Here is a 13,893-nt window from a genome sequence, read left to right on the forward strand (position 1 = left end):
GTTGGCGTGGCCTTGCGCTTCGTGCACTCGCGGAAGAAACCAGGAGCTGCGCAGGGAAGCGGCGTGTGGCGGCTGGCAGGGCTCCAGGTGGACTGAAACCTTCGCAGGCAGCTGGTCTCGGGTGGTCTGGGCCTTCCCAGGCAGCTGGTCTCGGGTGGTCTGGACCTTCGCAGGCAGCTGGTCTCGGGTGGTCTGGACCTTCCCAGGCAGCTGGTCTCGGGTGGTCTGGGCCTTCCCAGGCAGCTGGTCTCGGGTGGTCTGGGCCTTCGCAGGCAGCTGGTCTCGGGTGGTCTGGACCTTCCCAGGCAGCTGGCAGGGCCCCGGGTGGCCTGGAACCTTCGTAGTCAGCTGGTCTCGGGTGGTCTGGGCCTTCCCAGGCTCAGTGGAGGCAGCAACAACCCGTGCCCCAGGGACCTCCCGCTCGGCCCTGAGCCCCAAGCGCTGGGCTTGAACCCCAGGATCAGGCTTTCCTTGTGTCCTTTTTTGTTCTGAGAGATCCCAGGGGCAGAACAATTATGGACTAAATTAGCTCTTTTCCCTGGGGAGAGAAAAAGAGTCAGCAGGGAGCTGAGTGGTGGGCAGCGCTGTCAGGAGACAAATTATCTCACTCTGTCTCTGCTTCTGTTTTCTTTTTTCACTCCCTCTCCCCCTTTTCCTTCACTTTCACTGCTGCCAAGAATTAAATTATTCCCAGTAAACAAACAAAGCAGGGTCCTGAGAGCTTGCCACCCAAAATGACAAGACTGTAGTTATTTGAATATAAATTCAAAGATTCTGCATATGGTCCTGTCAGTAATTGGTGAATAAAGGGTGTCTCAATTTTGAAAATAAATTTTATAATAATCAGCTTTTGTTTATGCTTATTTTTATAATCTTATCTATTTGTCCAACAAAAATGGTGAGTGTTCATATTCAAAAAATAAAGGAAAGGCGTTTGCTACCTACCTGCCGTGTGTGTGGGTGTGTTCAGATGCCACTTCATCAAGATTGATTATACAGCCTGCCAGAGAACGCCTTGCTGCTGACAAGTGGTGGAGTCTGGATTTTAAGCCAAAATGATTCTAATTTTAGAGTCATTCCAAAATGTGTCCCCCATGGCATGCACATTCTCTGTGCATCAATTAAGACTGCACTGACTGGGCAGAATGCATAGTGTCCCTGGGTATACGAAAGTGAGTAAGACGTGACCTCTACTCTCAAACATCTCATAGTGTATTAAGGCAGAGTTGGCAATTGTAATTGGGCTTTAGGTCTAATTTACAGGGGAGCAATGCAGGGCCATGCAACTGACTTCCTAGGGAGAAAAGGAGAAGCAGAAGAGGTTTCATCCAAGAGGAGATATTGGAACCAGGTCTTGAATTGGCCAGGCACAGGAGTGAGGGTTGGGAGAGATGTGGATGGTGTCCTCAGGTGAGGTTGGTGTGGGCAGAGGCCTGAGAAGGGAGGGTGGGCGTTCAGGGTTTTAGGGGCCGAGGGTGTGTGTCGAGGGGTGAGCTCTGTCACTCACAGGTCATGCACACGCCACCCTTGAAAGCCAGCTCCGTCCTCTAGGCTGCAGGAAGCCTCCTGAAGGCAGTGCTGGGGGCGCCACCAGTTATTTTGGGAAGTGACTTTGGCTGCTGTGAGGGGAGGGGTGAAAGTCGGGGCTAAAAGGCAGCAGGGAGACCACGTAAGATGCTGTTTCAGTATTCAGTCAAAATAGGAAATAGAGTAGGGCCTCAGGAAGGATCTAAATTACAGAATTAAAAGCTTATGTATAAACATTCTCCTTGCCTTGGTTATTTATAGTAGATAAAAGTTGGAAACAACCTAAATAGCCAACAATAGTAGACTGACCAAAGAAATTGTTAGCAGCCACTAGATGATAGTCTTTCAAGGACTATAACCCAAAGCGCTATGTGTTAAAACGATTGTTAAAATTAAGATTTCCGGGCCACAGTGGCTCAGCAGGTAAGAATGCTTGCCTGCCAAGCCCGAGGATCCGGGTTCGATTCCCGGTGCCTGCCCATGTAAAAAAAAAATTAAGATTTCCTACTTACAAAATATGACTTCAGGTTTATTAAATACAAATGAAAACAGAAGCAAATTTCTCCACAATATTAATGGTGCTTTGTTCTGTTCCAACAGTGGAAAGTTTTGACATCTTTATTGGAAGTAAAATTTACATAAAACAAAACCCACCCAATTTTAAGTGTACAATTTGACAAGTTTGTCAAATGTATATAGTTGTGTAACCGTCACCATAATCACAAAATAGAACATTTTCATCCTCCAGAATGCTTCCTCGTGCATCAGCAGTCATCCCCCTTGCAACCTTGAATCTTCTTTCTATCACTATAGGTTCAGCTACTCTAGAATATCACATAAACGGCATCATTTGATATGTAGTCTTTGGTGTCTGACTTCTTTCACTAAGCTTAATGCTGTTGAGAGTCATTTATGTTGGTGCATATATCAGTAATTTATTCCTTTTTACTCACAATAGTATTTCATTACCTAGATATGCCACAATTTGCTTATCCATTTATAAGTTAGTGGATGTTGGAGATTGAATCATGTCTCCCACAAAAGGCATGTTTAGGTCTCAACCCCTGGTCCTGTGGGTGTGAAACATTTGTAAACAGGACCTTTGAAGGTGTTACTGGTGAAGGTGTGCCCAGATCAAATGAGGATGGACCTTAATTCAATATGGCTGAGGTCCTTATGAGGAAAGGAAATTGGACTCAGAAAGGAAGCCACAGGGAGAAGCAAGAAGCTGGAAGTCAACAGAAACCCAAAGAGAAAGGAGATATCAACATCTTAATTGCTATGTGACGGAAGAGCTAAGGACCAAGGATCACCGACAGCCAGCCCCAGAACACATCTTCAGGGAGAAAGCCTCACCTTGCTGACACTGAGATTTTGAACTACTCTTGGCCCCCAAACTGTGAGCCAATAAATACCCATTGTTTAAGTCAGCACCACTGAACATTATTTGTTTTAGCACTTAGAGACTAAAACAACAGACATTGGATTCAATCCAGTTTTTGGGCTATGAATACATTTGGGAATTGTTGGCTAGTCTCAACTTTTTTGAACATTCACTTAAAAGTCTTTGTAGGGATATATGTTTCCATTTCTGTTGAGTAAGTAACTAGGAGTGGCATTGCTGGACCATATTGCAAGTGAATGTTAAAATATATGAGACATTTTTTCCCAAGTGGCCATACCATTTGCATTCCCATCAGTAATGGATGAGCATTTCAGGTGCCCCATGTCCTCACAAACACTTAATTACCAGTCTTTTTAAATTTAGTACCTCCTTGTAGTTTTAGTTTTCATTTCTCTTAAGACTAATAATATTAAGCATCTTTTTGTGAGCTTATTTGCAATTTCTACATCCTCTTTGGTGAAACGTTTAAATCTTTTGTCCATTTGCTGGTGAATTGCTTCTTATTTTTAAGTTAAAATACATTTGTAAATATTTTTCCCAATTTGTGGCTTATATTTTATTTTCTCAATGGTGTTTTTTTAATGTTTGTCAACTTTTAAAATTTTTACTCTTTTATACTCTATGCTTGTTGTGCTTTATTTATACAATCTTTGACTAATTCAAGGTCCCTAAGATTTTCTTCTGTTTTCTTATATGAAGTTTATAGTTTTTAGTTCTTCCATTTAAGTCTATGAAATATTTCAAGTTGATTTTTCATATATAAAGTAAGGTAGGATCAGATTCCTTTCTTTGCATATAGATAGCCAGTTGTTCAGTACCATTTGTTGAAAAGATTATCCTATCCCCCTAGAATTTTATTATGTTTTTTGTGGAGAATCCATTGGCCATATATGTATGGATCTATATCTTGAATTTTTTATCTGTATGATCGAAAGTCTACTTTATTACAAGAGCAGACTACCTTGTTTATTAAAGCATTATAGTAAGCCTTGAAATTCTCTTCTTTTTAAAAATTGTTTTGGCTATTTAAAGTCCTTTACACTTCCATGTAAATTTTAGAATCAACCTGCCAATTTCTACAAAACTTGCCGATATTTTAGATTAAGTTGAAACAGTAAATCAATTTGGGGAGAATTGAAAACTTAACAATATCAAATATTCCTATCCATGAACATCATTTAGGTCCTTTTTCTAAACAATGTTGCATCATTTTCAATATACATGTTTTGCATATATTTATCAATGTTATCACTATACATCTAGTATTTTTTATGTTTTTATACATAATTTCAATTTCCAATTGTTCATTGCTACTTTATAGAAATAAGTAGACTTTCGTATATCAACTTTGTAAGCTGTGACCTTTCTAAACTCACCTACTAATTTTACTGTTTGTTTTTTTTTTTGCAAATTCCTGAGGATTTTTCAACATAGGCAATTATGATATTTACAAATAAAGACATTTTTGTTTCTTCCTTTCCAATAAGTATGGGATTGATTTCTTTTTCATGCCATATTGCACTTGCTGGGGATTGTAGAGCAATAATTAATAGAAGTGATAAGATGAGACATCCTTGCCTTGTTCCCAGACTTGGAAGGAAAGTGTTTAATCTTTCACCATTCATACTAGAAGAATAGATAGCTGTAGGTTTTTGTAAAGGCTCTGTATCAGCTTAAAGAATTTTCCTTCTGTTCCTAGAGATTGAGAGTTTTTGTCATGAATGTATATTGAACTTTATCATGTCTTTTCTGCCTTAACCAAAATAATGATTTTTTTAAAAAATGATTAAAATATTAATTAAATTGAAATTGTTTGAATACTACAAAAACCTTGTATTTAATCATTTAGCATAATGTAGTACCCTTTTTAAATATTGCTATATTCAATTTTGCTAAAATCTTTTAAGGACTTTTACCTTTAGTTTATGTGTGCTTTATATTTGAAATAGGATTCTTACAGATAGGTAATAGTAAGGTCTTTCTTTAAATCCATTAATCTCTGCCTTTTCATTGGGATATTTATACCATGTACATTTAAGGTAATTATCAATGTTTTTAGGTTAAAAATACCATCTTGTTTTTTGCTTTATATATGCCCCAGTTCTCTTTCTTCCATTTTTCCTCTTTCCTATGTTCTTTGGAATAATTGAGTATTTTCATGATTTGATTTTATCTCTACTGTTGTCCTATTAGCTGTCATCTTTGCTTTAATCTTATAGTGGTTGTTTAAGGATTTATAATATACATCTTCAACTTATCACAACCTACCTTGATGATACAGTGCCACTTCACATGTAGTATAAGAACTGTAAGATGGTGTATTTCTCCTTTCCGCTTTCTATACTCTGTACTATTGTCATATATTTTACTTCTATTGTTGTCATAAACTTCTACACATTATTAATCTCACAATTCATTATTACTTTAGCTTTAAGAAGGCCACAAACTATGAAAGAGATTGAAAGTGCGAAGAAATATTTTATACTTATTATTTAAGTGCTCTTCTTCCCTGTGTGTTCACCTAGACTTCCATCTGGTATCACTTCCTTTTGCCTGAAGAACTTCCTTTAAAGTTTTGTATAATGCAGGTCTGCTGATAATGAGTTTTTTCACCTTTTTTTGGCTGAAAGTATGTATTTCACTTTAATTTTTGAAAGATGTTGTTGTTACATGCAGACCTCTATGAAGACAGATACTTTTTTGCCTTTCAACACTTTAGAGAAATAGTTCTTGGCCAGGAGTGGTTTTGCCCTTCAGCGAACATTTGCTTCTCTTGAAAAATTAGAAGGTTTGGCCACATAAGAGTCAATGGGAGCTGAGGACACCCACCCATGCATATGGAGCTCACACCTCCAATTTGTCCCAATCCCTGCCACTCCCTATAGTAGCTTCCTCTACTTCGTTAAGTACCGGTCTGGCCTTTTCAGCATTTGCATTTCAGGCTCTTAGATAAGCTCATTTGTTATGTGCATATTTATAAATTAAGCTCTCAGAAGGTGACATTCCTCATATCTCTTGGGAAGCATATCATTGTAACTCCTCTGTATGCTCTCCAAATAAACATTCTTAGAAAGTTTTAAAGGACTGAAAAATAAAATCTGTTAGTATTATTAGTTTTGCTTTTAAAAAAAATGAATAATATTGGGAGGAAAATGTTAAGTACCTTCTTTTGCTTTCCTAGGAAGTAAGAGAAACATCTTGACATGGTTTCTGAAAATGCTTTGAGTCATCAGTATAGCAGGTCACCATGCTGAACTGAAGATCTTTCCTCTTTTAAATGTACTGCCCATTCCACTGCTAGTTACAGCCCAGTTATTGTTCTCATACAAACAAGCAGAGCGTAATCTTTTGACAAGTTGTTTTAGTTTGTAAGCTGCCAGAATGCATTATACCATAAATGGAATGGCTTTTAAAAAGGGGGATTTATTAAGTTGCAAGTTCACAGTTCTAAGGCCATTAAAATGTCCAAACTAAGGCATCCAGGAAAAGATGCCTTGATTCAAGAAAGGCTGGTGGGTCCAGAACGTCTCTGTCAGTTACGAGGGCGCATGGTGATGTCTGCTAGCTTCCTCTTCCTATTTCATAAGGCTTCCCCAGGGCCATTTTCCTTCTGCATCTCCAAAGGTCTCTGGTTGTTTGGGCTCTCTTGCTTTAAAGCTTTTTCCAAAAATGGTTCCCTCTTAAAGGGCTCCACTAAGCAACTCCACCTTGAAAGGGTGGAGACACATCTCCATGGAAACCTTCTAATCAAAAGTTACCACCCACAGTTGGGTGGGTCACATCCCCATGGATAATCAGAAAGTTCCCATCCAGCAATACTTAATGAGGATTAAAGGACATGGCTTTTCTGGGGTACACAACAGATTCAAACCAACACACAAGCTAAGGAAAGAGGTCAGGCTGAAAGACCTTTAAGCTCCTTAATTTTTTAACAAGAAAAAAAGATGCTTTTATAATTATTTTCTAGCATTAGACATAATTCCCCTCAGGACCACTGGAGTGGACATTTTCAAGATAATGAATCAAATCAGGGCTTTCAAAACCTATTTACGTCATTGTCACAGGGTGAAAACTAGTAATATATGTATAACTGGCAGCTATGGGAATAAGTGCAGACTTTTCCAGGCCCGCAGAAATATACAGACTTGAGGAAAGGATAAAGAGTAAATGCCAGGCTCCTGGGGTCCTTTTATAGTTATAGTTGTAGCTGGTTTCTGCAAAGTGCTTGTGCGGTTGGGAGAGTAGGCTTTCTTTTGTCTTTCTTTTTAGCTGTTCTCATTTCAGTAGGAATTGGAGCTCCTGTCAGGTCCCAGCCCCAGCTCTGCATTTGCCTGCCACATGCCTTCTCTGAGCCTCAGGTTCCTCATCAACAGACTGATGAAAATATTTCCAAACAGTGGAATTTTTGAGAAATCACACTACCTAAATCATAATAAATGCTTGCTATTTGGTAACAAAATAAAAAATAGAGCATTTTAATCCTGCAGCTGAAAGAGGAGCTTTGCCTCTATAAGAGTCTCTAAATATCTTAGTTAATATGATGGAAGATAGTGACTCAGTGTTTTATTTCTTCCTATTTGTAGACTATTAACCGTAACTGTGTTTTTCCAGAAAAAAAACCCATATTAATTAGTATGAATAAAGTTAGCTTCTCTAATAGACAAACCTCAAAAGCTTGGTGTTCAATGGGCCTCACATACATGAAGCCCAAGCAGGTGCTCCCACTGACATGCAGTGAGCCAGTCAGTGCCCGAGTCCTTTCAACCTTGTGGCCCTGTTCTCTTCTGGGTCCTCAGAGTCCCCTCTGTTCAGCCAGTGAAGGGAGAAAGGGAGCAAGAGGATGACACACCTACTTCTTAGCTGTTTAGGCCCAAAGTGACAATCATCACTTCTGCTACTTTCTGTTGGACAGAGCTTAGTTCACGGCCACATTTACCTATGACACAGGCTGGAAAACATAACCTAACTACGCCCACGGGGAAGAGAAATTGTGTTGGTAACTAAGTAGCAGTTTTTGCTACCGACCTTATTTGTAGTTGACAATAATTATCCTGTTTAAAAAAATAATTGAGTGTGGCCTGCAGACCCTTCCCTGTTGTGTTCCTTTCACATCCCTTGTGGACTGTTGCAGACAGCCTTCTCAACTGTCAGGTCATCTGAACCAGGAGTGACCTGGTATTTGACACTAACCCACCTGATCACCAGCCTGACCTACCTAGACTGCAGCACAGAGGCCTCACATTTTCTTTATGTTTCAACTGATGTGGTGAGAAGATTGTTATTTGGGTTTGTTGTTGACGACTCAGTTGAACTTTGTTAATGGGTAGATTAGGTAGTAATAACAAGATAGAGGTAAGGGTAGAAAAAGAGGACAAAGTATGCAAATTCTATCTTATGGTAAAAAGACTACAGTTTCAGGTGTTGTGACTTGAGATTGCTCTATCTAAAATCTATAAGTGAAATGAAGCACATGCTTCATCTTCATGACTTCATGTCCCGCCTTGGTGACCAGGTGAACTTCATCTCTTTTCACTGTTGTAAAGTGTCTGTATTAGTTAAGATATGATTATGCTGCTGTACCACAAAGACCTCAGACCAATCGGTGGCTTCAAAAACACTGAAGTTAATTTTCCTCTCATGTAAAAGAGTAAGGTGAGCTTTCCAGGCTGGAAGATGGAGAGTCCTGTGCCTGTAAATAAGCTGTCTGCCATTTGCTCAGGCCTTGTCAACATCTCTCTAGTACTGATTGGGTTTCTTAGTTTCTAGTCTTTCAGAAGAGGAAAGAGGATGTGGTAAAAAGAGAATGTCCCGAGACATCAACGGGGATGAGTTATACATCACTTCTGCTCACATTTCACTGGTGAGAACTGTCCTTCAGCCACATCTAACTGCAAAGGTGTCTGGGAAATACTGTGCAGCTAGATAGCCATGAGCCCGACAATAGCCTTTTTGCTGAAGAAGACAAAATGGATCTTAGAGAACAGTTGGTAGACTTTCCCACAGGGCCCATGTAACCAGATAATGGGAGTCATAGTTATAATGGAACCTTACCTTTATTGCAAGAAAAAAAAATTAAAAGTTTTAATCTTTCGTGTTAATAAATTGTTGTTTACTTCATTGACAGCTATGCATAAAGCATCCGGAAGATATGGGTTGCATGTTCTTCAAAATTACATTTTAATGTCTTACAAGCATGTGAGATTTAGATAATAGAAAATGAGCAATTTATTGCACTGCTTTCATTATCAGGACGCATTTCATCTGTGCATTTACTGAGCCTCTATGAGTGCCAATCTTTGTGCCAGATTTGTGGGATATAAAGATGGCTAAGACACGATCCTTAGTCTTGAGGAGCCCACAGGCTAGTAGCAGAGACCATTCGGTTTCTTTAAGTTCCAAATGTTGTGAACAGGGCCCACCTAGAGCTGTGTGCACAACTCAGCATGAGAGAGAGCATTCTGGGAAACTGCTTGCAGAACACGTAGGGCTGAATCTGGAAGCAAGAGTCGGAGTTGACCGGATGGACCCAAATAGGGAAGAACAGCACAAGCTGAGCAAACAGTGCAGACAAAGCTAAGCAGGCTTTAAACAGTTCGTGTGTGGGAACTGCTGTGGATTAGCCTGTAAGTCAGAGCACGGGCGGTTGGACAGCATGGGCAGCAGGAGCGTTTAGAGCCTAGTAATTTGAACTAAATCCTGTATGTGGCTCCGTAGAACCCCCCAAGCTGACTTGGGCAGTTTGGGTTTAGAAGAATCACTAGCAACACAGAAAGATAGACTGGAATCTAAAGAGTTTAAAATTCTGATATTAAGGTTAAGCCTTCTGAAGTTTTAGCTGAGAAAAGGAAGTATTTTGGGCCAAGTTCTAGTGGAAAGAGTTCCATATCCCAGAAAGTCTTGACATAACCCTTAGGAATTATTGACTTTTTAAGGATCAATCCAGAAAAGAAATGTACATTTTAATCAAGCAACATAGTTCCAGGTGATATGTGATGCTATGGTATATAGAACATATATTATGTCTGCAGAGAGATTCCATATTTAAATATATTAATATGGCTGCTTTCACTGCATGAATATTCTCTCTTTAGAGGGATAAATTGAGGCTATAAATAGCTTCATATCCACTCAGGTCAGATCTTACCACCAGATGAGTTTGTGCCAAACTTAAGAAAAAACTTTCAGTTTTCAGAATATTTTGAATTTTATAATTGCAGATAAGGGATTACAGACCTGTATTATTTTCTCTCTTTTGCACATGAGGAAATCAAAGATTAGTAAAGCTGACTGATTGGATTTCCAGCCCAGGAATGTGTAGGTCACATGCTAGAGAGTTCTGAACAATTACCCTTTACCTGTGACTTACTTCTAGTGACTTATTTTAGAGTTATGTCTTCTATGTCTGAATGAGGAGATAGTGTGAGAGCAAGAGGGAATGGAAAGCAAGAAAGTAATTATCTTTCTCTGGAATAGGCATTTGGAGGTTTATCATTTCCAAGGAACTGATTTCAAATATGTATTTTTCCCTTCTGCCAAGCCTCACTGCCCAGCAAGACCCTGCAGTCCTGCAGCGAGAGCCACCAACTCTCTCTGCTCGGGTGTCACGATGGATGGGTGTGTGTGTGTGTCCTCATCTGGGCCATGGCTTTCAGGGCAGCAGGAGTGTTTCTTGATTATTTTTCAATCTCTTTGCCATTGTATAAGGCTCAGTAATTCATTTAAACAGATATTTTTAATTGAATCAAGTAGAAAATTACTTTGACCAAATGAGGGTAAGTCCGGGTTCCTGTGGGTGGGGAGGGCGACTACCCCACCTTGTTGGAAGAGGTCCTCAAAGACAAACATTTCTGCCTTCACTGCGACTACAAAGAGGTGGTTTCGAGGAAAAAGAGGCAACAAGTTCCCTTCCTCCAATAAAATAGGAAAATACATTTTACATAGATATTTGTAATGAGGAGTATTGGGGGGACAAAAAAATCACTGCCAATTAAATATAAGTGAACTGCTAGGTTTGGTTCTTTCTGCCCTTGCCTCCCCCTGCTTTTAGAAATAAGCACTCTGTCCCTTAGGAAGGTGTGAGCGCCGCGTTCTCCGGCTTCTCCGTCCCCGGAGCTGCAGCATTCCACCAGGTCCTTCTGCCTCCGTTTGTCAGCCAGCTTAATTCTAAATGGAATCTCTCATTTTTACTGTGTGATTTTTAGAACGCCGTCCTCGTGGAGGGACGGTTAGCGACCCAGGAGGTTCAGGGCGCTTTCCCTTCGCAGCGGCCGCCTTGGCTCCGAGCGCTCCGTCCTGCCAGGGCCGCTGGCCGCTGGCTTCACTGTCGTTTGAAAATGTCTTTCTCCTTCTGTCTGTTCCAGCCACCGTTTTCCTGGAGTTTTGGAAGAGACGGCGAGCAGTGATTGCTTATGACTGGGATTTAATAGACTGGGAAGAAGAGGAGGTTTGTATAATTCACCTTAGAATTTTTAAGAGTGCGTCACCAGCAGTGCAGCGTCTTGCACACTCGCCCTGCGCCCTGTGGCGGACGCCGCGTGTGCTCAGACGCCTTTCTCGGCGCCTCGCGCAGCACAGCTCACGCGCTACGGAAAGGGACTGGCAGAAATTAAAAAAATAATAAACACAACATTTTGGTTCCTTTATGGAATAAAATTCCATGGCTCAGTAAAGCATTTCACTTGTAGATGGAGGCATCAGGATTGGTTGTACAATTTGTTCAGTTTCCTTAAATGCGCTCCATTCTCCTCACTTCAGCAGAAACAGGGTAGTCGTTTTACAACTGTAGGCACATGAAGGCGAACCTCCAACGGAGCCACGCCAAGGGAGCGAACCAGACGCGTGGGGACTCACAAGTGCCACCCACGTGGGGAAAGCGGAGGAGAAAACGCCCCCCCTGCCCACGTGGGGAAAATGGAGGAGAAAACGCCCCCCCCGCCCACGTGGGGAAAATGGAGGAAAAAACGCTCCCCCCTCCGCCCACGTGGGGAAAGCGGAGGTGAAAACGCTGCCCCCCGCCCACCTGTGGAAAGCTGAGGAGAAAACGCTCCTCCCCGGCCCTGCCCGCTTGGTGGGGCCGGCTCCAGTGAGAGGGTCAGGGGGCTCAGCTCAGCCCTCAGCGTCGCCTCCGCATCACTCCCCCCTGCCCCTTCCAGGGCAGATGTGGGGCTCTGGCTTGATGCTCTCTCCTGCCCGGTTTCTGTCTGAAGCTTCTAGTACGTGTGCTGGGCAGTCACCCCCTGCGCCCTGGGACCCTGCTTTTCTTCGAAGGCGCGTCAGCTTGACACCCCCCCTCCGCCCTTCCTGTCGTTCCCACTCTCTTACCGCTCGCGTCCCTTCTCCCCGCAGCCCTGCAGTGCTGGTAGGTCAGACAGCAGTTCATCCTGCACGTGATCGTGGGTATGGTGGGTGATTTTCTCCCACGACACAAGCATATGTTTTTATAAATTAAAAGGAATCTTCTAGGAGGACTATGGGGAAATAATTTTGACAAGTTTTTGTTGCTGTTTTGCTTTTTGGTTTCCCATAAATTGCACCTTATGAAAGGGAGTGCTTTTCCCCCTAAAGTGATTGATTGTTGAGAATGAGAAACGGGAATGCGTAGGACAAGGTGGATGGACGTAGAAAGTTGCAGAATTCTTGTTGGAAGTGAATTTCATTGGTTGTGGTTAAAGTTGGCTAAGATTTTATAGTTTATAAGTTTTTTCATAGTTTTCTTAACCAGATGCGTCTTCATGCACCACGAGTTTGGTTTTCACTCTGCTGAAAGTGTTTTCCCGGATTGTCCGTTTGCTCTCGGTGAGAGGCGACAGGGTTTCAGCTGAGCGATCTGCCCCGACGCCGGGGACGTCTTTTCAGACGCGCGCACCCGCGGACGGGCCCGGCCAGCCGCTCCCCACCGTCCTAGACGGTGCCGCCCGCTTTAAAACCTGTCAGACTTGCATCATCTTGATTAAATACAGAACCAAAACCCTGGAAATTGCACCTCATGAATCATGCAGCCTTTTCATCCGACGCCATGAACACATCTGAGTAGGCTTCAGATGTAGGAGTGGTTCTGGGGCCTTTGGTCGCCGTTGTTCCAGTAAAGCTCTCTCATCCTGCCACAAGCCTGCTCCAGTGAGCCCTGCGTCCCCCGCGCCCTCCTATCCCGCGCCCCCCGTCCCCCGCGTCCCGCGTCCCCCGCGCCCTCCTATCCCTCACCCCGCGTCCCCCTATCCCGCGCCCCGCGTGCCCCTGCACCCCGCGCCCTCTTGTCCCGCGCCCCGCGCCCTCCTATCCCGCACCCCGCGTCCCCCTATCCCGCATCCACGTCCCCGGCACCCCGCGTCCCCCGCGCTCTCCTATCCCACGCCCCGCGTTCCCCGCGTCCCCCGCTCCCCGTGCCCTCCTATCCCGCGTCCCACGTCCCCCTATCCCGCACCCTCCGACCCCGGCGCCCCGCGCCCTCCTATCCCCCATCCCGCGTCCCCTTATCCCGCGTCTGCGTCCCCCGCACCCTCCTATCCGGTGCCCCGCGCCCTCCCATCCCACGTTCCACGTCCCCGCGCCCTCCTATCCCACGTCCCACGTCCCCCGCGCCCCGTGCTCTCCTATCCCGCGTCCTGCGTCCCCCCTATCCCACGTCCCCTGTGCCCCGATTATCCCGCGCCCTCCTATCCCGCGCCCCGCGCCCTGCTATACCGCGCCTCACGTCCCTCGCGCCCTGCTATCTTGCGCCCCGCGTCCTCCTCTCCCGCGCCCAGCTTTCCCCGAGCCCGGCTGTCCCGCAGCACCCCCCACCGCGTCCCTCGCGCTCCGTGTCCCCTGCGCTCTGGCGGTGACGCCGTCCCGCTGGCTCGTGGGGTGCCCCAGCCGAGCCTCCGCCATGCAGTGGCAGGTGCTGTCCTGGGAAGCGGAGTCACCTCTATACTACCGCATCGCCTTGGACAGAGGATTTAATCATGAAAACTCTGAACTTTTCC

The 13,893-nt window shown here is 43.7% G+C and overlaps 1 protein-coding gene across 1 annotated transcript in view; it reads left to right on the plus strand.

The window, feature by feature from the left end:
• The window catches only part of ANO4 (anoctamin 4), a 445,798-nt gene that overhangs the window by 394,278 nt on the left and 37,627 nt on the right, over positions 1-13,893 (plus strand). Inside the window, exon 19 of the mRNA XM_077168293.1 lies at positions 11,293-11,375. Within this exon, the coding sequence (XP_077024408.1) occupies positions 11,293-11,375 (83 nt within the window). The remainder of the gene's footprint in view (positions 1-11,292; positions 11,376-13,893) is intronic.

This window comes from Tamandua tetradactyla, chromosome 7, assembly GCF_023851605.1.
Source record: "Tamandua tetradactyla isolate mTamTet1 chromosome 7, mTamTet1.pri, whole genome shotgun sequence".
Classification (NCBI taxonomy): Eukaryota; Metazoa; Chordata; class Mammalia; order Pilosa; family Myrmecophagidae; genus Tamandua; species Tamandua tetradactyla.